This window comes from Telopea speciosissima, chromosome 10 (assembly GCF_018873765.1).
Source record: "Telopea speciosissima isolate NSW1024214 ecotype Mountain lineage chromosome 10, Tspe_v1, whole genome shotgun sequence".
Classification (NCBI taxonomy): Eukaryota; Viridiplantae; Streptophyta; class Magnoliopsida; order Proteales; family Proteaceae; genus Telopea; species Telopea speciosissima.
Window position 1 is genome coordinate 45,210,631 of NC_057925.1, and position 21,694 is coordinate 45,232,324.

The 21,694-nt window shown below is 44.5% G+C and overlaps 1 protein-coding gene across 1 annotated transcript; it reads right to left on the bottom strand.

Moving 5' to 3' along the window:
- Positions 1 to 6,196: 6,196 nt before the first annotated feature.
- LOC122641634 (endoglucanase 11-like) lies at positions 6,197 to 11,918 on the bottom strand. The gene is made up of 5 exons (XM_043834919.1): positions 11,616 to 11,918; positions 11,280 to 11,492; positions 10,954 to 11,154; positions 10,576 to 10,830; positions 6,197 to 6,964 (listed from the first exon to the last, which is right to left on the bottom strand). The coding sequence occupies exons 1-5, from the start codon at positions 11,856 to 11,858 to the stop codon at positions 6,302 to 6,304; spliced, it is 1,575 nt and encodes a 524-aa protein (XP_043690854.1). The 5' UTR covers positions 11,859 to 11,918; the 3' UTR covers positions 6,197 to 6,301.
- Between the last annotated feature and the right edge of the window lie 9,776 nt (positions 11,919 to 21,694).

Consider the following 21,694-nt stretch of genomic DNA (forward strand, 5'->3'; position numbering starts at 1 on the left):
GGCCAACCGGCTCCTCGACCGGGGTTGATATGGTCGGTCGTCCAGTTGTAGTCGGCCATTACGGTCAGCTCGGTCCTCACCATCCTTCCTTGTACTTTTTCTTCTTGGAAGTTGGACCTCGGGGGCTCCCCTGTTGTTCTTCTCGGGGAGGTGAGCTCTGACGCCGGGGAGTATGACGCGATCCTTGTCTGTGTCTCGGCGCGCGCCTTTCAACCGGGTCTTTCCTTTGTTCTCGGAATATCCTCGGCGGTTCGTCCTCCCGATCCGTCCGAGAAAATACACCTCCTTGCTACCGAGCCAGGCTGGTTCAATTTCACCTTGTTCGCGGGCTTTGGCGATGCTCTTGTTCACCCCGTCGAGCGCCTCTCTTGGGCGCGGAGGTGGAGTCTTCCGACGAGACGGGTGCGAAGGCGTAGCCCGACTCGGCTCGGCCCTACGCGGCCACCACTTTGCTGCAAGTTTCTTTTAAAGCGGGCCGGAGCTGGAGGGAGCGCGGCTGGCGGCTGACCCATCAGCCCGCCTCGGGCCATCTGGTTCATGAAGGCGCGCAGCATCTCGTTGGTGTGGAGCATCTGCAGCTGCAAATCCATAACCTGTCGATTATTTGCCGGGGCTTCTGGGTCCAAACTCTCCGGCAAGGGTGGCGGTGCAGGTAGGACATTCCCGTCCAAACTAGCCGCGGCCGTGGTTAGTGCACCTCCTCCATTCCCGCTCTCTGGAGGTGGAATGGTGCCCGTGATGGGCTGCGCACCCCCTGCTCTAGGGGGTCTTCTGTTATCCCCTGCCGAGAGGCTTCGGGGCGGTGATCGTCTCGTCGGCACAACGGGTTGCGGCTCCTCCTCGCACGGGAAGTAGAGCCATGCTGCCCCGACCTCGTATGTACCATTATTATTGTTCTAGGAATTGGCGTAAACGACGATGCTTGCGATGTCGTTCCCCGACGGCGCCAAATCATTGCGTATGAAAACCTCCGTAGTTGGTTCGCCCGTGGATGAACCTGCAAAAACCAAGCAATAAGCACGGAGGGCCGGTGTGGCTCCGGCCTAGGACTCTCCGATGCTCAAGTCAGGTCTTCAACGCGACACAGTAACTCACGTATTAAAAAGCAAGCCCCCGAATAGAGCTACATACCGGGTATTTATAGAGTAAGGAGGAGATGAGACGGCGGGAGAGTCCTAGTATGGTAGGAGTCCTTCTTTCGGAAGGTTCTCTCGCGTAGAGCGGAGTGGAGAGTTATTTTGGGTCGGACTCTTATTAAGGTAAGAGTCCATGTAGAGTGTGATTCCGTGTTGCATTGGGATCGTGGCTCGATCCTTATCCCATGATTCTCGGGATGTGGCTGACGTGGCCCAGAGATCCCCAGTGGGGTGCTATGAGTGCCTCCATGGAGGAGGGCTCGGCCTACGAGGTCGGCCCGTGGGGTCGGCAATGGAGGTCGGCCCAGGAAGATGTCGATCTCGGCCATGAGGTCGGCTAGGAGTCTAAGGCTGACCCGTATAATCTTGGCCTCTGCTGCCGGCCAACTCGCTCAAACCAGGCTTTGTCTGGTGACTTATCGGATATGGGGTCGGCCCAATTTCCTACTCGGCCCAACTCGGTTCTCGGACTGAGGTCGGGTCGGCCACGTGGCAGCCTCTGATAGGTGGGGTGTTTTATGCCTCATCAGGGGGTTTCTGTTTCTTTATTGTAATGGGGATTTGTTTGTTTCCTAGTTTTGTATGGGCATTGAAATAAGGAAAAAGAGAATTGGAACCCTAATCGTATCAAATGCTCTCTCTATCAACTTTCACTTCTCCTCCTCCTCCTCCTTATTCTTCTTCTTCTTCTTCTTCTTCTTCTTCTTCTTCTTCTTATAGCAAGCAAAGCATCCAATGGTTTTGCAGAACTGGGTAGACCTGTTCTTATTATATCATTAACATCCTGTTGTCCTTGATGTACTGAAGACTAGAAAGCAAATGCTAACCTAAGAAACAGTAACATTTTTATTGAGCTGAACGATACGTGGGTTTCAGGTTGTTTTGATTTGAAATTTGTTTAAGGAAAGAGAATTTTTTTTTAAATCAATTAGGATTTGAATCTGAAATTGGGTTGTAGGAAGGAGGAAAAAGAAGGTAAATGGGTCACTTCACTATCCTTAAAGGGTAGTTTAAGCATTATAAAAAAATTTGACCGATGACATCATCACTAAATTAATGGATAGGACGTAGTTGAAAGAAATGGTAAACTGCAAGAGACATTCAAGGAATTATTTGAAAAGTTGGAGAAAATAAGTAATTCGGCATAATATAGGGGGTGTTCAAATAATTTTCTTTAAAAATTAAAACTAATAAATGATCTTTATTCCTACCGAAAAAAAAAAAGGGCTCATGGTCGCTGTGCCGTAGCTCAGGCCAAACACATGGGCCTGCCATTCAGGGGGAATAGAATGATCATTACGCCCACCCCCATGTGTCTGGGCACAACTTGCATCCCCAGCACAAAGAACATTTTCCTAAAAAAAATAAATTAATGCTCTTTGTCTCTCTTGTTCTATAAATTAAACGTTTCACAACCATTGAGGGTGCAAGAATGTTGTCAAAGCTAGGGCTTCTTGCTTTAGAAACGCATTCTCTTGTTTTTAATAAGACTTCATTGAATTAATAAAGGGGTTCCCCCGCCCCCAAAGCTTGGAGCCATTGCATTTTGTTATACTATATTTCTTTTCTTCAATTGTTTGAAATGTTTTCCATTTACTTTCAGAAAAAGTTAGAAGCGTGTTTGTTCCTATTACGTCAAGAAACCGTCGGATGAATCCTCCGGGATAAAACCTGCAGAGAGGAATAGGTAAGCAAGGGAGAATCGTTGTTCTTCGATTGGGAATTCTCCGATGCCTAAGTCAGGTCTTTTTAGCAGCATATAATGCAAAGAAATTCAAGAAAATAGGTTAAATCATTTTACCTGAACCTTAGGCCAGAAGGGTGTCAATTGGGACGGGTCCGTACGGGTAGCAGTACCAATCCTAGTACCGTCCCATTTAATAAAATGGGACCAAACAAGTTCACAGATAATGCAAGGGAATTCAAGAAAATTGGTTAAATCATTTTACCTGACCCTTAGGTCTCCTATTTAAATGCTAGACTAGGCAGAGGTTGTACCTCACTAGGAAGAGCAATAAAAATCCTCTCCAATTCTTTAATCTTGCAATACCTGGCAATGCTACCTTCACTGCACAACACATGGCATAAATTGATCATGTGGTAGAGATTGCTTTGCACCATTTCATGAAGCCCAACCCATGCGGTCGGCGTGCAACCTCACACAGGCAGGGGCGAAATGACCGTACTACACCACCCGGGCAGGGTGCTCGGACAGTGGGTAGGGCGGTCATTTCGTCCCTACCTGTGTGAGGCTGCACGCCGGCCGCACAGGCAGGCAATAGTAAAGGATCCAAACTCAAAGAAAAATTACAAAAGTTAAAAAATAACCAAGATGAAACAAAAGGGGGGAACGAGTTGTTCCAAGTCTGATTGGTCTAAAAGGAAGCCCCTAGACTGGCTAAAGCATTTGCAACAAAGTTTCCTTTCGAAGTGTATGCTTGAAAAGCACCTCTCAGAAGTCTGCTGCAAGAAGTCGGTAGCCAAAGATCAAGTACTGTTGAATACACCAGGGAATGGATTGAACTCTATTACTATTCGATTAGGATGTTGATGATGAGAAGATTGTCACTTTCAATGTACACCTGATTGTAACCTCGAGCAATCGCCATATGAAGAGCCGTTCTAAAACCTCCACATCGCTTAGGCTGACAAATTGTGATCCAACTTAAGGTTGATGGTCCACTATGTTGAGATGAATACATCATGCATCTATCCACATGTCCAAATAGATGTCTTGTGATATTTGAAAAAGCAACAGACCTTTACATGAGTATCAAAAGCAAAACCAAACTGGTCAAACCCAACCAAACAAACCAAAAACCAAATTGAACCCAATTCCTTGCTAGGCCAGCTTTAATTTAGGTAACCAAGCCACAAAGAACCGATCAAATTTTTTTTTTTTAAAAAAAAAAAAAGATAGAAAAATTATACAAACCCGAATACCTGAAAAACCATGTTTTTCTCATCTATATTTATGAACAAACCAAACCAAATTCGATATTAAACTAATAAGAGCCCAATAAAATAACACCAAAATTAATCGGAATCAATAGAACCGAAACCAAAACCCAACCTTCCCTTATCAAGACGGTTTTGAATTGGTCCAGTCAAAACAAGACAGGTCCAACACTAATAAGTCTATGAGCTTTCTTAAGCAACTGGGACAGTATGGATCTGTCACGACAGACCTCCCTGGTCGTATAGAAAGGAATCTCAACAACTCCTGCGCTGGCAGCTATCACCATTTCAGCTGGCTCACACTCTCTCTCCCTCACCGCCACTGTAAAACTGTTTCAACGGATAACGAGGGAAAAGACAGTGAGAAGACACAAACCCCAACACACCAATAGTAACAAAGAATAGAGGTGTGTTCATCCCATGCATACACCACATGATCTCCTTCGTACATCTGCAATCCTTCACCCCTGATCATGTGACTAGTCAGAGTAAATATACTCTTGATCCTCGATTAACAGTACATTATAGGGGAAATTGCCTAGATCCACTAGATAAGAAAATTAATTACAATATATTGTGATATGAAACTCCAAAATATGTTGATATCAACGAAAACTGTGAAACTGTGCACTTGTTTAAGTAATCTATAACTTGTATTAAATTTGTAACATTCTTATCTAGGGTAGGATAGTGTCGCAATAGAGTCGGGTCTCTCATCTCTATTATCCATATTATTTATATTGGAGTTGGGCTTGCGTTCGAGAATGGCTCACAATCGTTCAAATGGAATCCACTCCATATGGACTTATGTGATCGTGATCCTATCTCTGCATATTGATAGCCTGAGGTCCAGCCATAGTGGAGTCTGGATCCACTCCAACGACATTGAAGAGAAATCCTCTCCAATGACCTTCTCTTAACGTGATTGAGTTCAAATAGGTAATTAAAATTAGGGCAAGAGATCTCTACTTGGTTGCATGATTTATTCCTAAGTGTCTGGGCTAATGGATGAAAACATCTAAGTATCTACCCAGGGACAGAGACGTCATCTCAAAGTGCCATGTGAGAGGGCGTAAGAAACACCACCATATCTATTCTCACTTTAAGATTATTACAAAAAAAAAAAAGGTAATAAAGATAGGAATTTAAAACTTTACCTACAAATCATGATCAAGTATCATGGTAATATCGTATCATGGTCATCTTTAGTTATTTGAGTTATCTTTTAGTTAGTTGGGTGGGGTAAGTACTTGTCTTTGGGTTATCTTTGATCACGTGCGTCCGATTGTTAGAATTATCTTCTGTAATTTACATTCTATCGCAAGTTATCGAGTTGGATTGTAATCCAATAAAAGACTCTTGAATAACAAAGTTTATCGACAATAGAATTTCTCTAAGAGTTTTAGTGTTTGTACGAGGACTTCCCCCCACGTGGGAGATACTTGGAATTGATACGTGATCGTATCATGATATTCCTTGTGCCATATTTTTAAGTGTGTCAGAATGGGACCGGAATCGATTGTTGACAATCGAACCGAGTCGCACCATAGAAAAATAATTCTGTTTTAGTTTTATATAGGTTCGCTTTTAATAACATAATTATTAATTTAATAAATATAATTATAATTTATATATACCACCCCTGAAGTTTAACGGAAGTACGATTTTACCTTCCAATTTTGGAAAATTCTGCATACCCTCCTGAGGTTTTCAAACGTTAACAAATAAACTCATTCCGTCAGTTTATGTCTAACAGTGTTAAAATCAAGGGGTAAAGTTACAAAAATACCCCTTGACTTAACACCGTTTGGAACGTCTTTCATGCCAAGGAACATGCCCTACCTATCGTTTCTTTGGCTATTTTATCCAAGTCTTTTGATATATATAATCTTACATGAAAGAAAAGAGAAGCACGGAAAGAGCAAGAAAATTATCCAAGTCTTATTTGGGAGGGAACACCCTTTTATCCTTTTTTTCTTTCACAAATTGTTCTTTTTCCTGAAACTTACAAGAATGGAGAGTACAAATTGGGCCAGAAGACCTTGATTTTGTCACTGAAAACATATCTTTAGAAAACAACTGCTATATACTTCTTTTTCCTATAACTTATAAGAATGGAGAGTACAAATTGGGCCAGAAGACCTTGATTCTGCCACTAAAAACATATCTTTTGAAAACAACTCCTGTATACTCCATTTCATTGTCTTCTAGGAAGAATAAACTAAACATGGACTAGAAGAACAAAAGAGGTTTTGACTCTCTAATTGATGCAGCTTTGCTAAAACTCCTACCAATGGTGCTGTATTATAAGTGCAAGCCTCAGTTTGCATGTAATTCCCTCTTTGGTCCTTAAAATTATCTTGGCAATCGGGCCCACCAACTAGAGCTCCCACTAGAACATTAGGGTTAGGTTCTAAGCGACCATACCAATTATCATACCCTTGTGTGCACCCTATGAACCCTTTGTGCTCTCTATATGATACAACAGATGACCCTCTATGGTGGACTCTCCTGGGATACTTAGATCCAAAACCCACTAGGTAGCTCATCCCTATTGGATTGGAGCCCAATATGTACTCCATCTGGGCTTTGGTAAGGCCGATGAGTTCTTGGGCCTCAACCTCTCCTCTCTGACAGTGTAGTTTCTGATTTGAATTATGTAAGTAGTCTGAGTAAACAGTGAGAAGGAAAGCTGCTGTTGATACATATTGCATGTTGTTCCATTGACGAACGTATAAGAGACCTGCCGGTGAACGTTCGACGTTGTCGTCGTTGCTTTTGTTAAGGCATCCACATAGATAGTGTTCGGCTTTCGACCGGTACTGTTCAAGTATGTGAGTGTGCTCCTTGTGGTTTCCTTCCATCAGTAACTGCAACAATAAGAATATGCTTAAGAATGGAGTTTATAGTCAGGATCAGACGATCAGTTTTGGTGAATTTTAGACCCTTCTATAAGGAGATTTATAGTTGTTTCATTCATGAATGGGACACAAGGCTTCGACACTTTCGAATAATTGACTTGGTTGAAAGGTCCATGTGATCTACATGATGGATAAGCACCATGTGCAAGGTTTTAAAATAAGGAATCGAGACCTTAATCGGGTCCAGCTGATCCCAATATGATTCTGTTTCGGCTAATCCGGCCGGAATGGGCCAGATTTCATTTGATCCCTAGAAACCCATGTCTGACCAACCGTTCCAAAACGGCAGAAACCGGGATCGGACCCAACCGATCCCGATTGAAAATGACCAATTCATCCGATCCAATTCCAATTCCGATTTTTAACTCCATGATCATGTTTGAGTGGATTCTACCTCCTCGTTTTGGATCCGACTAGAGGACCATGATTCTTGAATCGAGAAATGGGGTGAATTCTGATTTTTACAGAATCAAACAACTATGAGCTGATTCTCAATGACAAAAGAATAATCTGAGTTCTAGAATACCACAAAAATCCAAGAAATTCAAAATAAGAATCGCACCCGAAAATTCCAAATACAACCTAAGATAATTGTTACATGTACCTCTACTATCCGAGGACCTCCAAAATCAGGTATAGTACATTGTTTTATGTATTGATATCGGATCGGTAATCAGATGATTCGTATCAGTATTGATTGTGACTGATTCAATACATAATGGATACGGATTGACTGATACGATACAAACATCCATTATTTTAGTGAAAAAAATGGCTTTTTGATCCAATATCGACCAAATACACCCTTATACAACCAGGATTTTAGGAATTGTATTCGGATCGGCTGATCCATGTCAGTATTAGCTAACATTGTTACTAAGGAAGAGACTTCTCTACTTCCAAGGCGGGCTGTACTTCCGAACGCCCAACTTTGCCCCACATACAAGGCGGCAGAAAGTACCACCTTGCCCCTGCCCGAGCAGGGGTAAGATAGTACTTTCCGCCCGCCTTGTATGCTGGGCAAAGTTGGACGCACGGAAGTACTGCCCACCTTGAAGTAGAGGAGTCAGATCCCTATTACTAATATGATACCTGTTTGATACTGGTTCAATGATACGTTAAGGACTGAGAGTAAAATGGTAAAAATATGATATCTTTGAGGACAAAAACCTTCGATATGAGAGATATAGTCCAATATGTATTAAATATAAGGGAAGTAGTTTTCCGTCCAGTAGTGTGGCCTACGCCAACACTCCCATTTGTCTCTCTCTCCTCCTTAAAACAAAGGGGCACAAGTGTCCTTTTATATGGGGAGGAGAGAGATGGACGCATAGGAGTACTAACGTAGCCACATAGGCCACACTCCCGAACAAAATTTGTTTTCCCTAGAATTAACCGATAACCTGATATCCAACACCGTGAACCAAAACCTCATATACAATCGATACACATGGTTTTAGTGCATGGTATCGGATCGGGTATTGATCACCTATAAAATCGATACAATACCGATACAGTATCAGCATGGAACAACCATACCAAACAAATTTGCCACTGATTCTCCTTTAAAATTTTACAATTTAACCCCTTGTTTCTACAGTGTCATCGATACAATGTTGACATGGTATCAGGATCGGTGATTTGTAAAATTGATACATATCGCCTTTATATGATACCGATACCTCAAACCATGGATACACTTCACTATACCGTGAACTACCCTTGATGTTTTTCTATCAAAAAAAAAAAACTACCCCTGATGTTACCTTAGGACTACCCCTGGTCGTGTATAGCAGCTCAAGTGATAAGGCAATCCTTAGCAGCAGATAGCATGCATGTGGTCTCATATTATTACCATCAAATTGAATCACCTTGGGAACCAACAAAAGACAAAGGTAATAGATGTCCCATTAAAATTACCTTTGCCATGTTTGGAAATTTGTTTCACCTTAACTAACAAGGGGCCACTTGAAGAGACAAGACCAATCAGATTGGCAATGACTTGTGTGTAGTGAGTAAACTTTACAGCTTACCTATGGTAAGGTTTAAGTTTAACCACTTCCCTTTGCTGATACAGAACCCTTAAACAAGGATTACTTATCCTTCAACCTTTTGCTAAAGTAGGAGACTAATAATAAAAGTGCAATTTGAACTTCAAGTTAAAGAGTCACGAAATGATTGAGGGAAAGAAAGCACATCGCAAAGAGTGAAAAGTTTGCAATAGTGTCTCATATTGGGCTCTGTTTTCCTACAAGAAAATTTTATTTTTTTTAAATAAAAATATAAAAGTTTTATGATCATGATTTGTGAAATCTACTTAAAAATATGGGAAAAAGGACTCTATACGAGAGCATGGCTAATGTGCTCAGACACATGGTGGGATGGAATGATCGCCTTGTCCCCTATGAAACGTAAATATCCCACTCTTATTGATGCTCTGCATGCATTCCCATTGGCCCCCGCACTTGTGCAAAGGCCACACTTTCGTACAAAAAAATCTTACCTTAAAACTATTATCATATTTAAAAAATAAATGAGGGTTCTCTAAGCTAGTGGCATAGGAGATAAAAAAAAATGTATCAATGAGGTATGACAAGACGATATTGTACATAGCAGGGCAACGAGATCATATCATGTGATGAGGAAAGAGAGACATAGAGGTGCTAGCATACTCTACTCTAGTGGTTCAAAAAACATTTTCCCTTAAAAGAATATACTTTCGATGTAACTTCAAGGAGTCCAGATCCTCTACTTCCACCTGCCCCTACTTTCATGTGCGCCCTACACACAATAAGGCGTGCAAAGACTGCCTTACCCCTGCCCGAGCGCCTTGCCCAAGCGGGGATAAGGCAGTCTTTGCACACCTCGTTGTGTGTAGGGCACACACAGAAGTAGGGGCAGGCGGAAGTAAAGGATTTCGATTCAACTTCAAGACAAAAAATAAGGCATGCGATCCTAATGTAAACGCTCTCTCAAAGGCTCGTTGTCTTTCTCTCTCTTTCTCCTCATTTAATGATGCGATACATTTATATTAAAAATCGACATCTATTAAAACTCCTTCACCCCCTCTTCTTTAAGACCCGAATCTTTCCTTTCCACAGTGCATCCGATGGTTGGGCAGCACTTGGGTGCTTGCCCAATGTTACCCAACCATCGGATGGTTGATGGAAGGATCTCCATCCCCTTTTATAGCAGGTTATGATACCAATATAACAGGGTCATTACATGTCGATTCCTATCCCTAATTTCTGTATTCAAATTAAAAGAATTAGATTTCAAAGTAAAAAATTTTAATAACCAAATTTAGTATCTTTTAGACACAATTACACTATTATGAGAAATATATAATGATTATATAAATTTTTACTTTAATATTAAATTGATTTCACTTCCCTTTGAGCCTATAAAGTAACGGAGAAGCTAGCTGCTTTACTTATGTTCAATGAGGCTATCATCTTCTTTGTCAGAAATGGAATAAAAAAAGCCAAAAAATTAAAAAAAGGAGAGGGAAATAAAACAAGGAGGAGGGAGGATTGAAGGAATGGAGAAGATAACTTTACCTTAGAAGCAAGGATCTGAACACCAGCATACTTAACATCCCAGCTGAACTCGGTCATGGCCCAACCGATCCCACCGAAGCAGTGAGCCTTGTTAATAACATACTTCAAGTAATCCACCTTGTCGGTAGCCTTGTAAAGCCACACAGCTGCCCATAACAACTCGTCTTTGTAACCACTCACTGATGGATAGTAGCTCTTCGCCACTCCCACGCTGCTATCGTACTTCCCTCTATACTTGTCCCCAAATTCGAATAGCTACAAACACCTCTCCTCCAAATTTTAATTCAGATCAGTTACAGTTACAGACTTTTTTACTCGATCTTGTTTCTCTTCAAATTTATTGGTTAATGTCACAACTTGCATCACTTATCAACTCACCTGTTGGGCGTGATGTAAAAGCAGGTGAGAGTAATGTGGGTTTGATTTCCTGAACACAATGGATGCCGCGGCCATGGCAGCCGCTGTCTCGCCTGCCAGATCTGAACCAGGATTATTCTCATCGATCTGGTGAGCTCGTCTAGATGTCGTCATGTCCTCCGGCCTCTGCCAGCAATAGTGATCTGTGTCTCCATCGCCAACCTGAGAATCGAGTGTCACTTTTTTGCTGAAGAATTACTATTCTAAGATCCAAGTAGTGATTAATCTCTGATTTCCAAAAGTTCTAATACCTCTGCTTTAATGAATAATGATGGATTTTTAATTACCTCGGCCCACAAGACATTTGGATGAGTGTGAGCTTTGATAAAATAATCAGTCCCCCACTTGATTGCTTCGAGTGCGTGCTCATACTCCCCTGCTGCGGCGATCTGTTCGCCGTATTCGATGGCACTCCATGAGAGCATTGTCACAGTGAAGGCCATTGGAAGTCCAAACTTGACATGGTCGCCGGCATCGTAGTATCCTCCCACCAAATCCACCTGTCAGTTAAGTCATTCATGATTATTCCGGTTTCCCTCATACTTTACTCACTGTTCTGTAAATGTTCAAACAACAGGAAAGAAGTTAAAGAAACAGAGGAAGAGAGATGAACAACTACTGACTCCTTGTTCTAAGCCGTCGGTGAGGCCAGAATGGTGTCGCCAGGTGACTCTTTGGTTGTACGGTAACCGACCAGAACGTTGCGACTCGAAGTAGAGTAGACTCTTTGTCAGTGCATCGCCATAATCGAATGCTTGAGCGGTGGAAGAGATCACCAAGAGAAGGATTAGTGGGTACCATTGCTGTACACATCTTGAGATTCTTAGAATTACTTCTGGTAGTTGGAGTTGCTTTTTCTCCTCCATTAACCTCTTCCCTTCAAGAGCTCAACAAAAGTTCAGAATGTAAGGGGAAATCTCTCTCTCTCTCTCAAGTTCCCTCTTTTCCCCGGTCCCTATTATGTATCTTATTAACTTAAGATTGTCTCTCCTCTGCTGCATATGCACATGAAAGGCTCTCTCTCCAGTGTCCAGTCTCCTCTCCCTCTCTCTCAAATTCTGTTGACAGTGACAAGTTTCATTTACAAATTTGAATCCTTTTACCACGACGCAACTGACGGGATTTTAGAGATTTTGGCGTGGCTGGCTGCAGCTGCTGCAGCTGCAGGTATTGCTCCAAGCAATGCAGGCGTGAGGATTTAACGTTGATTGCTGAATTTTATTGTGGACCACCGCATGGATGATATTGATCAGACAGTTTTCGTGAGGTGGGTGTAGATTAAATACTATATGGGATTGCCCACACAATCAGTTCGGAAGGTTATTTAGGATGATAAAATCCTGATTTTTTTTGGGAAAATGAAATAAATTAAAAAAAGGTTTAATCTTAGCAGCTATTAATTACTTCCTTCCTTAAGGTCACACTATTATTACCATGCAACCCAATGTAAGTTCTAGTGAGAGGCGTTCTCCCTTGGGGGATCTAACGGTTCCTAGGCCCTAGCAAGTAAAATGGGTCTGCATTGGGATCGGACTCCTCTATGGTGCGTTGGAAGATGTTCATTATACTCCAATAGCTTGACATGTGGCTGAGGTGTTGTTTGAATGGCAAGGATGGAATGCACCATCGAACTAGAAATCTTACTCTCCACTACGTGTGCACACTTGCCATCTAGGGATGTAAACTAATATTCGGATATCCATATTCCGATAGGAGAATCCGAATTCGTCTTAAGCTAATCGGATACAAATATGATAATCTCTTTATTTGGTTGATTATTATTCAATTCATTTAGCAATCAGATGGTAATAAAATATCTGAAATATATCTCTGTGTTCGTCTATCTTTTTAAGTTACCTCATTGGATTTTGTTATCTTACTCTTATAAGTTTATAAGTTACGATAATGTGATTCTTTTTTTAGATTTTCTATTGGTTTATATATATTGTTTTATGCAATGTGATACATGGAATCACATATCTATTAAAATAAATACAACATAAATTCAAAAGTGAAAAACGTAAGAAAATCAAAGACTAAGAAAAGTACGAAAAGGGGTAGTTGCTGAACTCTCAAGTCTCAACCCTAACCCTCATCATAAAAACGGTAAAGATATCAACAGATAGTCGAAAATTCGTATTCGATCCGTGTTCACATTCATTTAGGAGAATCTGTATTCAAAAAAACATTATCCAAAAACTATTGAATCCGTTCGAAAATCGATAGTATGTTATCCGAATCTGTCCAAATATAATCGAATACAAATATGATAATGTCACTATCCGACCGAATTCAATTCGTTTACATCCCTATTGCGATTCGAATAGCACTTCGGCCCTATGTCAAGCTGTAGGGGTGTGCCGGATATCTTCCAGCACACCCCGCATTGTAGAGGAGCTTGATCCGTTTGCATTGAACGGCTCACTCACCTTGCAATTAGAGGAAGAAATTGAAGGAAAGGCAAGAGCAATGATGAAATGTATGTGCTACTCATTTGAGGCAGGAACAATGGGAAAATTATCCTCTCAAGTTCTCTGCCCGGTTCAGTTCCCTAGTGCCTCTAATAAGAGGGGGTGGATCCCACCCGGGCAAAGTGTTCGGACAAGGGATAAGGTGGTCATTTCTACCTCCTATGAGAGGAACCGGACAAAGTGTACCGACTAGGGAACCTGAGAAGATAAAGATCCGGAACAATGTTGGGTTTTGGGTGGTTCAGTTAATCGGTGCTAACTATCAGTCTACGAATTAATCGAGTTGGACCAAGATCGAATGACAAATCCAAAAATTACAATTCTTAGAACTCAGACAAAATCAATTTGAAGAGAGAGGGGTCCAACTCAAGTTGGTCAAACCTGAAATGTTAGAATGTAGAGTTTAATTTTGTATTAATTCATGGATTTCGGGTGTTTCAAAAAATAAATTCTTCGCATTTAATTAATTAGTTACTCAGTTCTATAAATCAATTTCTCAGATCAATATGGTAGAAGGAGTATAAACTATGGTTCTAAAATCCATAGATGGCCAAGCAATGGAAGTTTGTTTGATGTGTTATAACTGTATATCTGTAGGGATGTAAATGGATTGTTGCGAATTTGAATATCCAGTCATTATTCATATATATATCTAGATATTTGGTTATGGGGATATGAATTTGATAATTAGGTATGAATTCAAGTACTAATTTATTATATGCTTTAAAAAAAATCCACTTTATATTTATATTTAGTGAAAAAGAATAATGTTTGGTTGTGTGGCTCCTACACCTAAATACATGAGCATGACCTAAAATCAAAAAATCCATCTATGTTGATGTTCTTACGTACCAACTCATTGGCCTTGTGTTGGTGCAGAGGTTACACGACTAACTGACAAAATAGTGATCTCTTGTCTTTATATTTATTTTATGGTAAATGGCACCTAAGGTACTTGACGTTTCAAGACATTACAGCTAAGGTTCTCAATGTTTCAGATATTATGTTTTGGATGCGTAAACCAAGATAACATTGACTTAGTTAATCAAGTTTTAATTATTTCCATTTTTACCGTTACATATCGAATCAAACTTATCTTTCCTATTAACCTCTCACAGGCACAATCCCTCCTTACCCCAAAAAAAAAAACACACACAATCCCCTCTGTCTTCCACCTCTCATCTTCCTTGTTCTCTTTGACAACCACTATCTCCACAACCCACCCTGTGCTGCTCTCTTCGTCTTCGTGTACTCCAAGTTCACCATATCGTATCCGGCAATCGCAACTTTTAAATAAACTCCGACGAAAAAGTAACACAACAACTAGAAGAGATTGATAAGGCGTAAATGCAAGGAGGCAAGTGAGAGAGAGAGAGGAAAGGATGTAATAGAGGTATTTACAGCTTGAGAAGGAAATAATATTTTTTAAAAATTCAGAGAAAATAAAACCATATACAGCCAGAAAGATAGACCTTGCTTATCTCTATTGTTATTCATAGGTGAGATTTACTTTTGGGTTTTTATGAATTAGGACTGAATCAATTCACTTAGAAAACGCATTGAGACCAAGGTTCTTTTGGTGGATAGTGAAACCAATTCTATTCACACTTATAATTTAAATCAATCACATTGGAGTAAGAATAAACAGTGGAAGCATTTTAATAAGCCAGTAAAGATCTTCAAATTGCTTAATATATAAAGAGTTCATTGTGTCTCGTCCATATGGAGATTTGTCAAATCAGCAATATATATGTTAAAGTGTGATTTTTCATTTCAAAAGGGTGTGTGGGTTGTCATTTTTCCTTTCATGAGTTTGCGCGTAAGCACCACCACACAACCTTCTTTTCCCCCATGAAATTTTAGTTATTTCATGCTCTTTTTTTTTTTTTTGTAGAGGGAAAAACTTCATTCTTTGACGAATTCTACTTGGATACTTCAATATAATATCAGTTGGGGAGGATCAAATTTGGATATTGATACATCCAATATTCACCGGGCCAATCAACGACTGCCACGTGTTACAAACGACCCGCTCCATAGCCAAGGGGAACGAACCGGGGTCCCAGCACCCAGGCGTGGCCTCACCCAGGCGAGGCCACACATCCAGGCGCGGCCTCACCCAGGCGCGGCCTGCACCCAGGCACAGCATCGTGGGCACGTGAGGTGGGGGCTACCCCTCTACGACCCGATCGTATCGCTAAGACTCATGTCACCACCAAGACTCTAGACCACCGCTTAGAGGTCACGTCACCCAGACGGATTCAAGCACCAAGGACGTTATCACCACACGCGGGTATCTATCCACCAAGGATCCTGATGCCACCAGGACACTCCCTCCCACAGGGAGATGGCCAATCAGGATAGAGCCCCGTTACCCAGGGCCTCTATCCACTCAACGGGACAATCGCCATCAAACTGGGACTCTCCACACCGCCATACGCTACTATAAAAGGCAAGGTACACAACCCCATCAAAGACATCTAAACTCATACTGAATAATCACTATTCATCTGTTTGCGCCAGGAGATCTAACTTTGGCATCGGAGAGCCCTAGGCCGGAACCACACCGGTTCTCTCTGTTGACCCCTTGGTCCCCTTGCAGGTGACGGCACTCGCAGGACCGCTCGACGATTTCTTGACGCAACAGATTGGCGCCATCTGTGGGAACGACGCTAGCCATTACAGCTACTAGCTCGCTTCCATATTCATTCAATGGCACGAAGGAAGACTACCACCACCAACAACGGAGCAAGGAATGGATCACCACCCCCAGAGTGCTCTCGCAGAGCCAACGACCCGGACCATGTCCCTTTGGAGGAAGAGATCCCCCTTAATGACCAGTTCGTGGTCGACGAGCCCAGCAATGACGAGGCCGACGATGCGGGGGTAGAGGTGACACCTGACCCCAATGCCCCAGCCACTGTGGGTCAGATCAACGACCTGCAACGACAGATCCTCGATGAACAACGACTCTTTCGAGAATACTTGACGCAGCGTGCGACGTCTCATCGTCGAAGGACTTCACCATCAGCAAGGGTGGAGTCCGTACCTCGACAAGAGCCAAACCCTAGGAGATCATCTCCCAAGGGCGTGAGATCAGAGAGACTTGCGCGACAGGCAACCCCCACTTTGCAGCGGGGGGAGCCTTCCCAGCATCCCAGGAGAACAAGAGACCGCTCACCACGGTCAGAACGTGGGAGGACGCCAACACCCAGGGCGAGGGTATCTAGCCCGCAGATATCGGTCCGGAGGTCTGTGTTCGACGGACGACTGGAAGAAGGTCACATACCACGACGAAGCCGGACCTACAGAGAAGAAAGCCCCTCACCTTCACGACAGGGTTCATCACGGCGTGACCATTCCCCATCCCGCCAACACTCAAGGCGGGAGGGGACATCCAGGAGAGAGCGTGAACGGGGTCGCAGGGAACGTCCGGCCAGGCGTGGGGGGCAGACACGGGACGAGGAGCTCGATCAAAGACTCCGCGACCTGGATGAGAAGCTGGAAGGGTTGAGGAAGAAGACCAAAGGCAAGACGCATTCCCTACCTGGACAACACCCCTTCTCGGGCAGAGATCATGTCAGCCACACTACCTTCCAGGTTTCGACTACCCACCTTTGAACTCTACAGTGGTACCGCTGACCCCAATGACCACATCAACTACTTTAATGGCATGATGACGCTGTATGGGGGGTCGGACGTGGTCTCCTGTCGGGCATTCCCGGCATCCCTCAAGGGAGCAGCCACATCATGGTTCTCCAGGCTACAACCGAGATCTATAGGCTCGTTCGCAGAGCTATGCGAACAGTTCGTCACCCGCTTCCAAAGCAGCGTCAAGCAGAAGAAGACCACCGTCAATCTACTGAACGTGGTACAAAATCCTGGGGAATCTCTCAGGGAATACGTTACCAGGTTCACCAAAGAATCCCTGGAGGTTCGAGACTTGGATGACCAGACACAGCATGCAGCCCTAGCAGGAGGTATTAGGGACCTAGTCCTGATCAAGGACCTGGCACGTCATGAGACCAGGACTATAAAAGAGCTCTTGGAGAGGTGCAATGAGTTTGCAAATATGGCCGAGGTACTACAAGCTAGAACGAAAATAATCGAGGCCAAGCCACAAGACAACAAGAGGTCAGCACCTGATGACCGCAAAGAGGGTAAGAGGTCGAGGACAGAGCGCCGACAAGAGAAGGGTGACCGCCCATCTAGGAGGACAGACCGTCGCCCAGAGAGGAGTGAGAGGGCAAGCACCCCCAAGTTCACACCACTGAACACCATCAGATCCCAGATACTCATGCAGATCCAGGACCGTGACTTACTCCATTGGCCACGACCCATGCTAGCAGGACTAGAGAAGCGGAACCCTAACAAATACTGCCTCTTCCACAAAGAGAATGGGCACGACACAGAGGAGTGCTATCAATTAAAGAGAGAGATAGAGCAACTGATAAGAGCAGGAAGCTTGAACAAGTATGTGAAGGGGAGACGTGACAACCGCTCAGGCCACGGAGATAGAGGTCGCGACGGAGACAGAGTGGAACCGAGACGAGAAGAAAGAAGAACAGATCGAGAGAGAGACCGCCCAGAAGAGCGGAGAGATGCAACAGAACCTAGTGGCACCAAGGGACCTCCTATCCTCACCATACTTGGAGGACCGGGGCAAGAGTCCACCAAAAAAGCTAAAGCTCATGCCAGGTTCGTGGGAGTGGCATAGAAGCCCAGCAAGATAGCCAGGATCGAGGCAGTGATCTCCTTCTCGGATGAAGACCTAGAAGGACTAAACTTCCCGCATGAAGATGCCCTGGTAGTACAGGTAGAGGTAGCCAATCGACCTGTACACAGGGTACTGATAGACACAGGGGCGTCTGTTGACGTACTCTCCTTGGACGCCTATCGACAGTTCAGGTTCGGGGACGACCAGCTCAAACCAGAGCCCACTTATCTCCATAGATTCTCAGGTGCCACCGCCTCCATCAGAGGTACCATAGAACTACCCGTCACCTTTGGGGTACACCCTCAACAAGTAACCATCATGGTGAATTTCATGGTAGTCAGGTCCGTGGTGTCCTTCAACGGCCTCTTAGGGCGACCATCACTGACAGTCCTCAGAGGAGTCATATCGCCACTTCACCTAAAGATGAAGTTCCCCACCGAGAATGGGGTAGGCGAAGTCCGAGGAGATCAGAAGAAAGCAAGGGAGTGCTATGCCACCTTCATAAAAAAGAATAATGGCAACACCCGTGGAATGGCACTCTGCCTAGAGAGCATGGTCAGTGACCAGAGAGATGAACTGACAGAGAGAAGGGGAAGGCCAGTGGAAGACCTCATCCCCTGGCCCCTCAGCCAGGATGACCCCTCCAAGGTCATTTAGGTTGGCTCGCTGCTAAACAAGGAACAGAAAGAAGGGCGTGGACACTTCCTCCAATCAAACATGGATGTCTTCGCATGATCGACCTCCAACATGCCAGGAATACCATGTTCCATAGCGGAACACCGACTACATGTCGACCCAACCAGGAAGCCCGTTCAACAAAAGCGAATTAACTTCGCCCTCGACCGACAAGCAGCAATTAAGGAGGAGGTCGAGAAGTTAAGCCGATCAGGGTTCATCAGAAAGGAGAAGTTCCCAACCTGGCTCGCCAACGTGGTCATGGTACCAAAGCCAAATGGGAAGTGGAGGATGTGTGTCGACTATACCGGCCTGAACAAGGCATGCCCAAAAGATGAGTACCCACTGCCCAGGATCAACCTACTGATCTACGCCACCGCCGGCCATGAGATGCTGAGTTTCATGGACGCCTACTCCGGATACAACCAGATCCTCATGTATGAGGATGATGAGTCTTACACTGCATTCCGGACGGATAAAGAGAACTACTGCTACCACATCATGCCGTTCGGGTTAAAGAATGCAGGGGCCACCTATCAGAGGATGGTCAACAAGATGTTCGAGGAGCAGATCGGGTGCAACATGGAGGTATATGTGGATGACATGCTCGTAAAAGCATTCACGCCAACTAACACCTAACCGACCTAGAGGAGGCATTTGCAGTACTGAGGAGGAACCAGATGAAGCTAAACCCTGCAAAGTGCGCCTTCGGCGTAACGTCAGGAAAATTCCTGGGGTTCATGGTTTCAGTCCGTGGAATAGAAGCCAACCCATCCAAGATCAAGGTCATCCAAGAAATGGCACCTCCTCGAATGGTCAGGGAAGTGCAGAGGTTGAATGGAAGGGTCGCCGCCCTTTCCAGGTTCATGTCACGATCAGGTGATAAGTGCTTACCATTTTTCAAAACATTGAAGAACCTCCGAAGCCCTAAAGATTTCACATGGACGGAAGAGTGCCAGAAGGCGTTCGGAGAATTGAAGGAGTACCTAGAGAGCCCACCACTGCTTGGGCAACCAGAACCTAACAAAGAGTTGCAGCTCTACCTGGCCGCCACCCCTGTCGCGGTCAGCGCAGTACTGCTGAAGGAAGAAGATAAAGTCCAGAGGCCCATCTATTACGTCAGCCATGTCCTGATCGATGCAGAGACCAGGTACACTAGGATCGAGAAGGTAGCCTATACATTGGTAACGGCAGCCAGGAAGCTACGACCATACTTCCAAGCCCATACCATCATAGTCCTCACAGACCTACCCCTGAAGAAGATACTGCACAAGCCGGACGTCTCCGGGCGATTGATAGCATGGGCGGTGGAATTAAGTGAGCATGACATCAGGTTCCAACCAAGGACAGCCATCAAAGGCCAGGCTCTTGCAGATTTCATTGCAGAGTGTACCCTGTCTGAGATCGAGTTAGAAATAGGGGAGCCCGAAGAGAAGGATCACGGATCGTGGGACATGTTCGTGGACGGGTCGAGCAATGCGGCAGGAAGCCGCACAGGTCTCATATTAACCAGCCCTGAGGGATTTCGTATCCAATATGCTCTCCGATTCACCTTCCAAGCATCCAATAATGAAGCAGAGTACGAGGCGTTACTAGCTGGACTCCGGGTGGCCAAAGCCATCCAAGTCACACACCTATCCACCCGGAGCGACTCCCAGCTCGTGGTGAATCAGGTGAATGGAGAGTATGAGGCGAAAGATGAGAGGATGGCATCATGCCTAGCACGTGCTCAAGCGTTGATCGAGGGTTTCATGAAGTTTAAGATGGTTCAAGTTCCCAGGGATGAGAACGCCGCCGCTCACGCCCTATCCAGGCTAGCCAATGAGGAACTCTAAAATTTGGCTAGCGCAGTCTACGTTGAGATCCTGCATGAGCCAACGTACAAGGAAAAGCAGGTTAACTAGGTCGAGGAGGGACCTAGCTGGATGGACCCTCTACTCAACTACCTCCAGAACGATGTCTTACCATAAGATAAGGCCGAGCCAAGGAAGATCGGGATGAGAGCTGCAAAGTACACCGTCCTAGACAGGTCATCGTACAAGCGGGGGCAACAAAGACCACTACTCCGTGCCTAGGACCCAAGGGGGCAGAGTACGCCAGCCGAAGTCCATAAGGGGATATGTGGAAGCCACATGGGGGGACGAGCCCTAGCCTACAAAATCCTCCGCCAGGGGCTATACTGGCCACGAATGCAAGAGGAGGTCATCTAATATGCCAAGAAGTGCGAGCAATGTCAGTTGTTCGCCCCCGTACCCCATCTACCCGCCACCAAGCTGACATCAATCCTCAACCCCATACCTTTTTCCATGTGGGGACTAGACATCTTAGGCAACTTCACCGCAGCACCGGAAAATAGAAAGTACCTGGTCGTCGCGATCGACTACTTCACCAAGTGGGTCGAAGCTAAACCCTTGGCCAAGATAACAGAGACAGAGATGGAGAAGTTCGTCCGCGGCGACGTCATCTATAGGTTCGGGGTACCACGGATACTCGTCTCAGACAATGGAAAACAATTCAACAACCCTAAATTCCAAGCATTCTGTCACAGCTACAACATCGACTATCGGCCTGTGTCGGTAGCATACCCACAGCCAATGGTCGGTAGAGGTCACCAATGTAACGCTATTGGAAGGAGTCAAGAAAAGGCTAGAAGGAGCCAAAGGCAAGTGGGTAGAAGAGCTACTAAGCGCCCTGTGGGCATACCGAACTACAAGACGGACGCCCACAGGAGAGAGCCCATTCTCGCCTAGCATATGGCATCAAGCATTGGCGCCGATGAGGTCTGCGCCATGTCCCATAGGGTTCGCACTTCAATGAACGTACCTATGTCGACGGATCG

What these genes read in the sequence shown, in the direction of transcription:
- LOC122641634 (XM_043834919.1), bottom strand. Translation starts at nt 11,858, where the DNA reads ATGGAGGAGAAAAAGCAACTCCAACTACCAGAAGTAATTCTAAGAATC. An exon ending in CAAATGTCTTGTGGGCCGAG is followed by an intron (nt 11,155 to 11,279) that starts GTAATTAAAAAT and finishes CTCGATTCTCAG; the next exon opens with GTTGGCGATGGAGACACAGA. An exon ending in TTCAGATCCTTGCTTCTAAG is followed by an intron (nt 6,965 to 10,575) that starts GTAAAGTTATCT and finishes TTATTGTTGCAG; the next exon opens with TTACTGATGGAAGGAAACCA.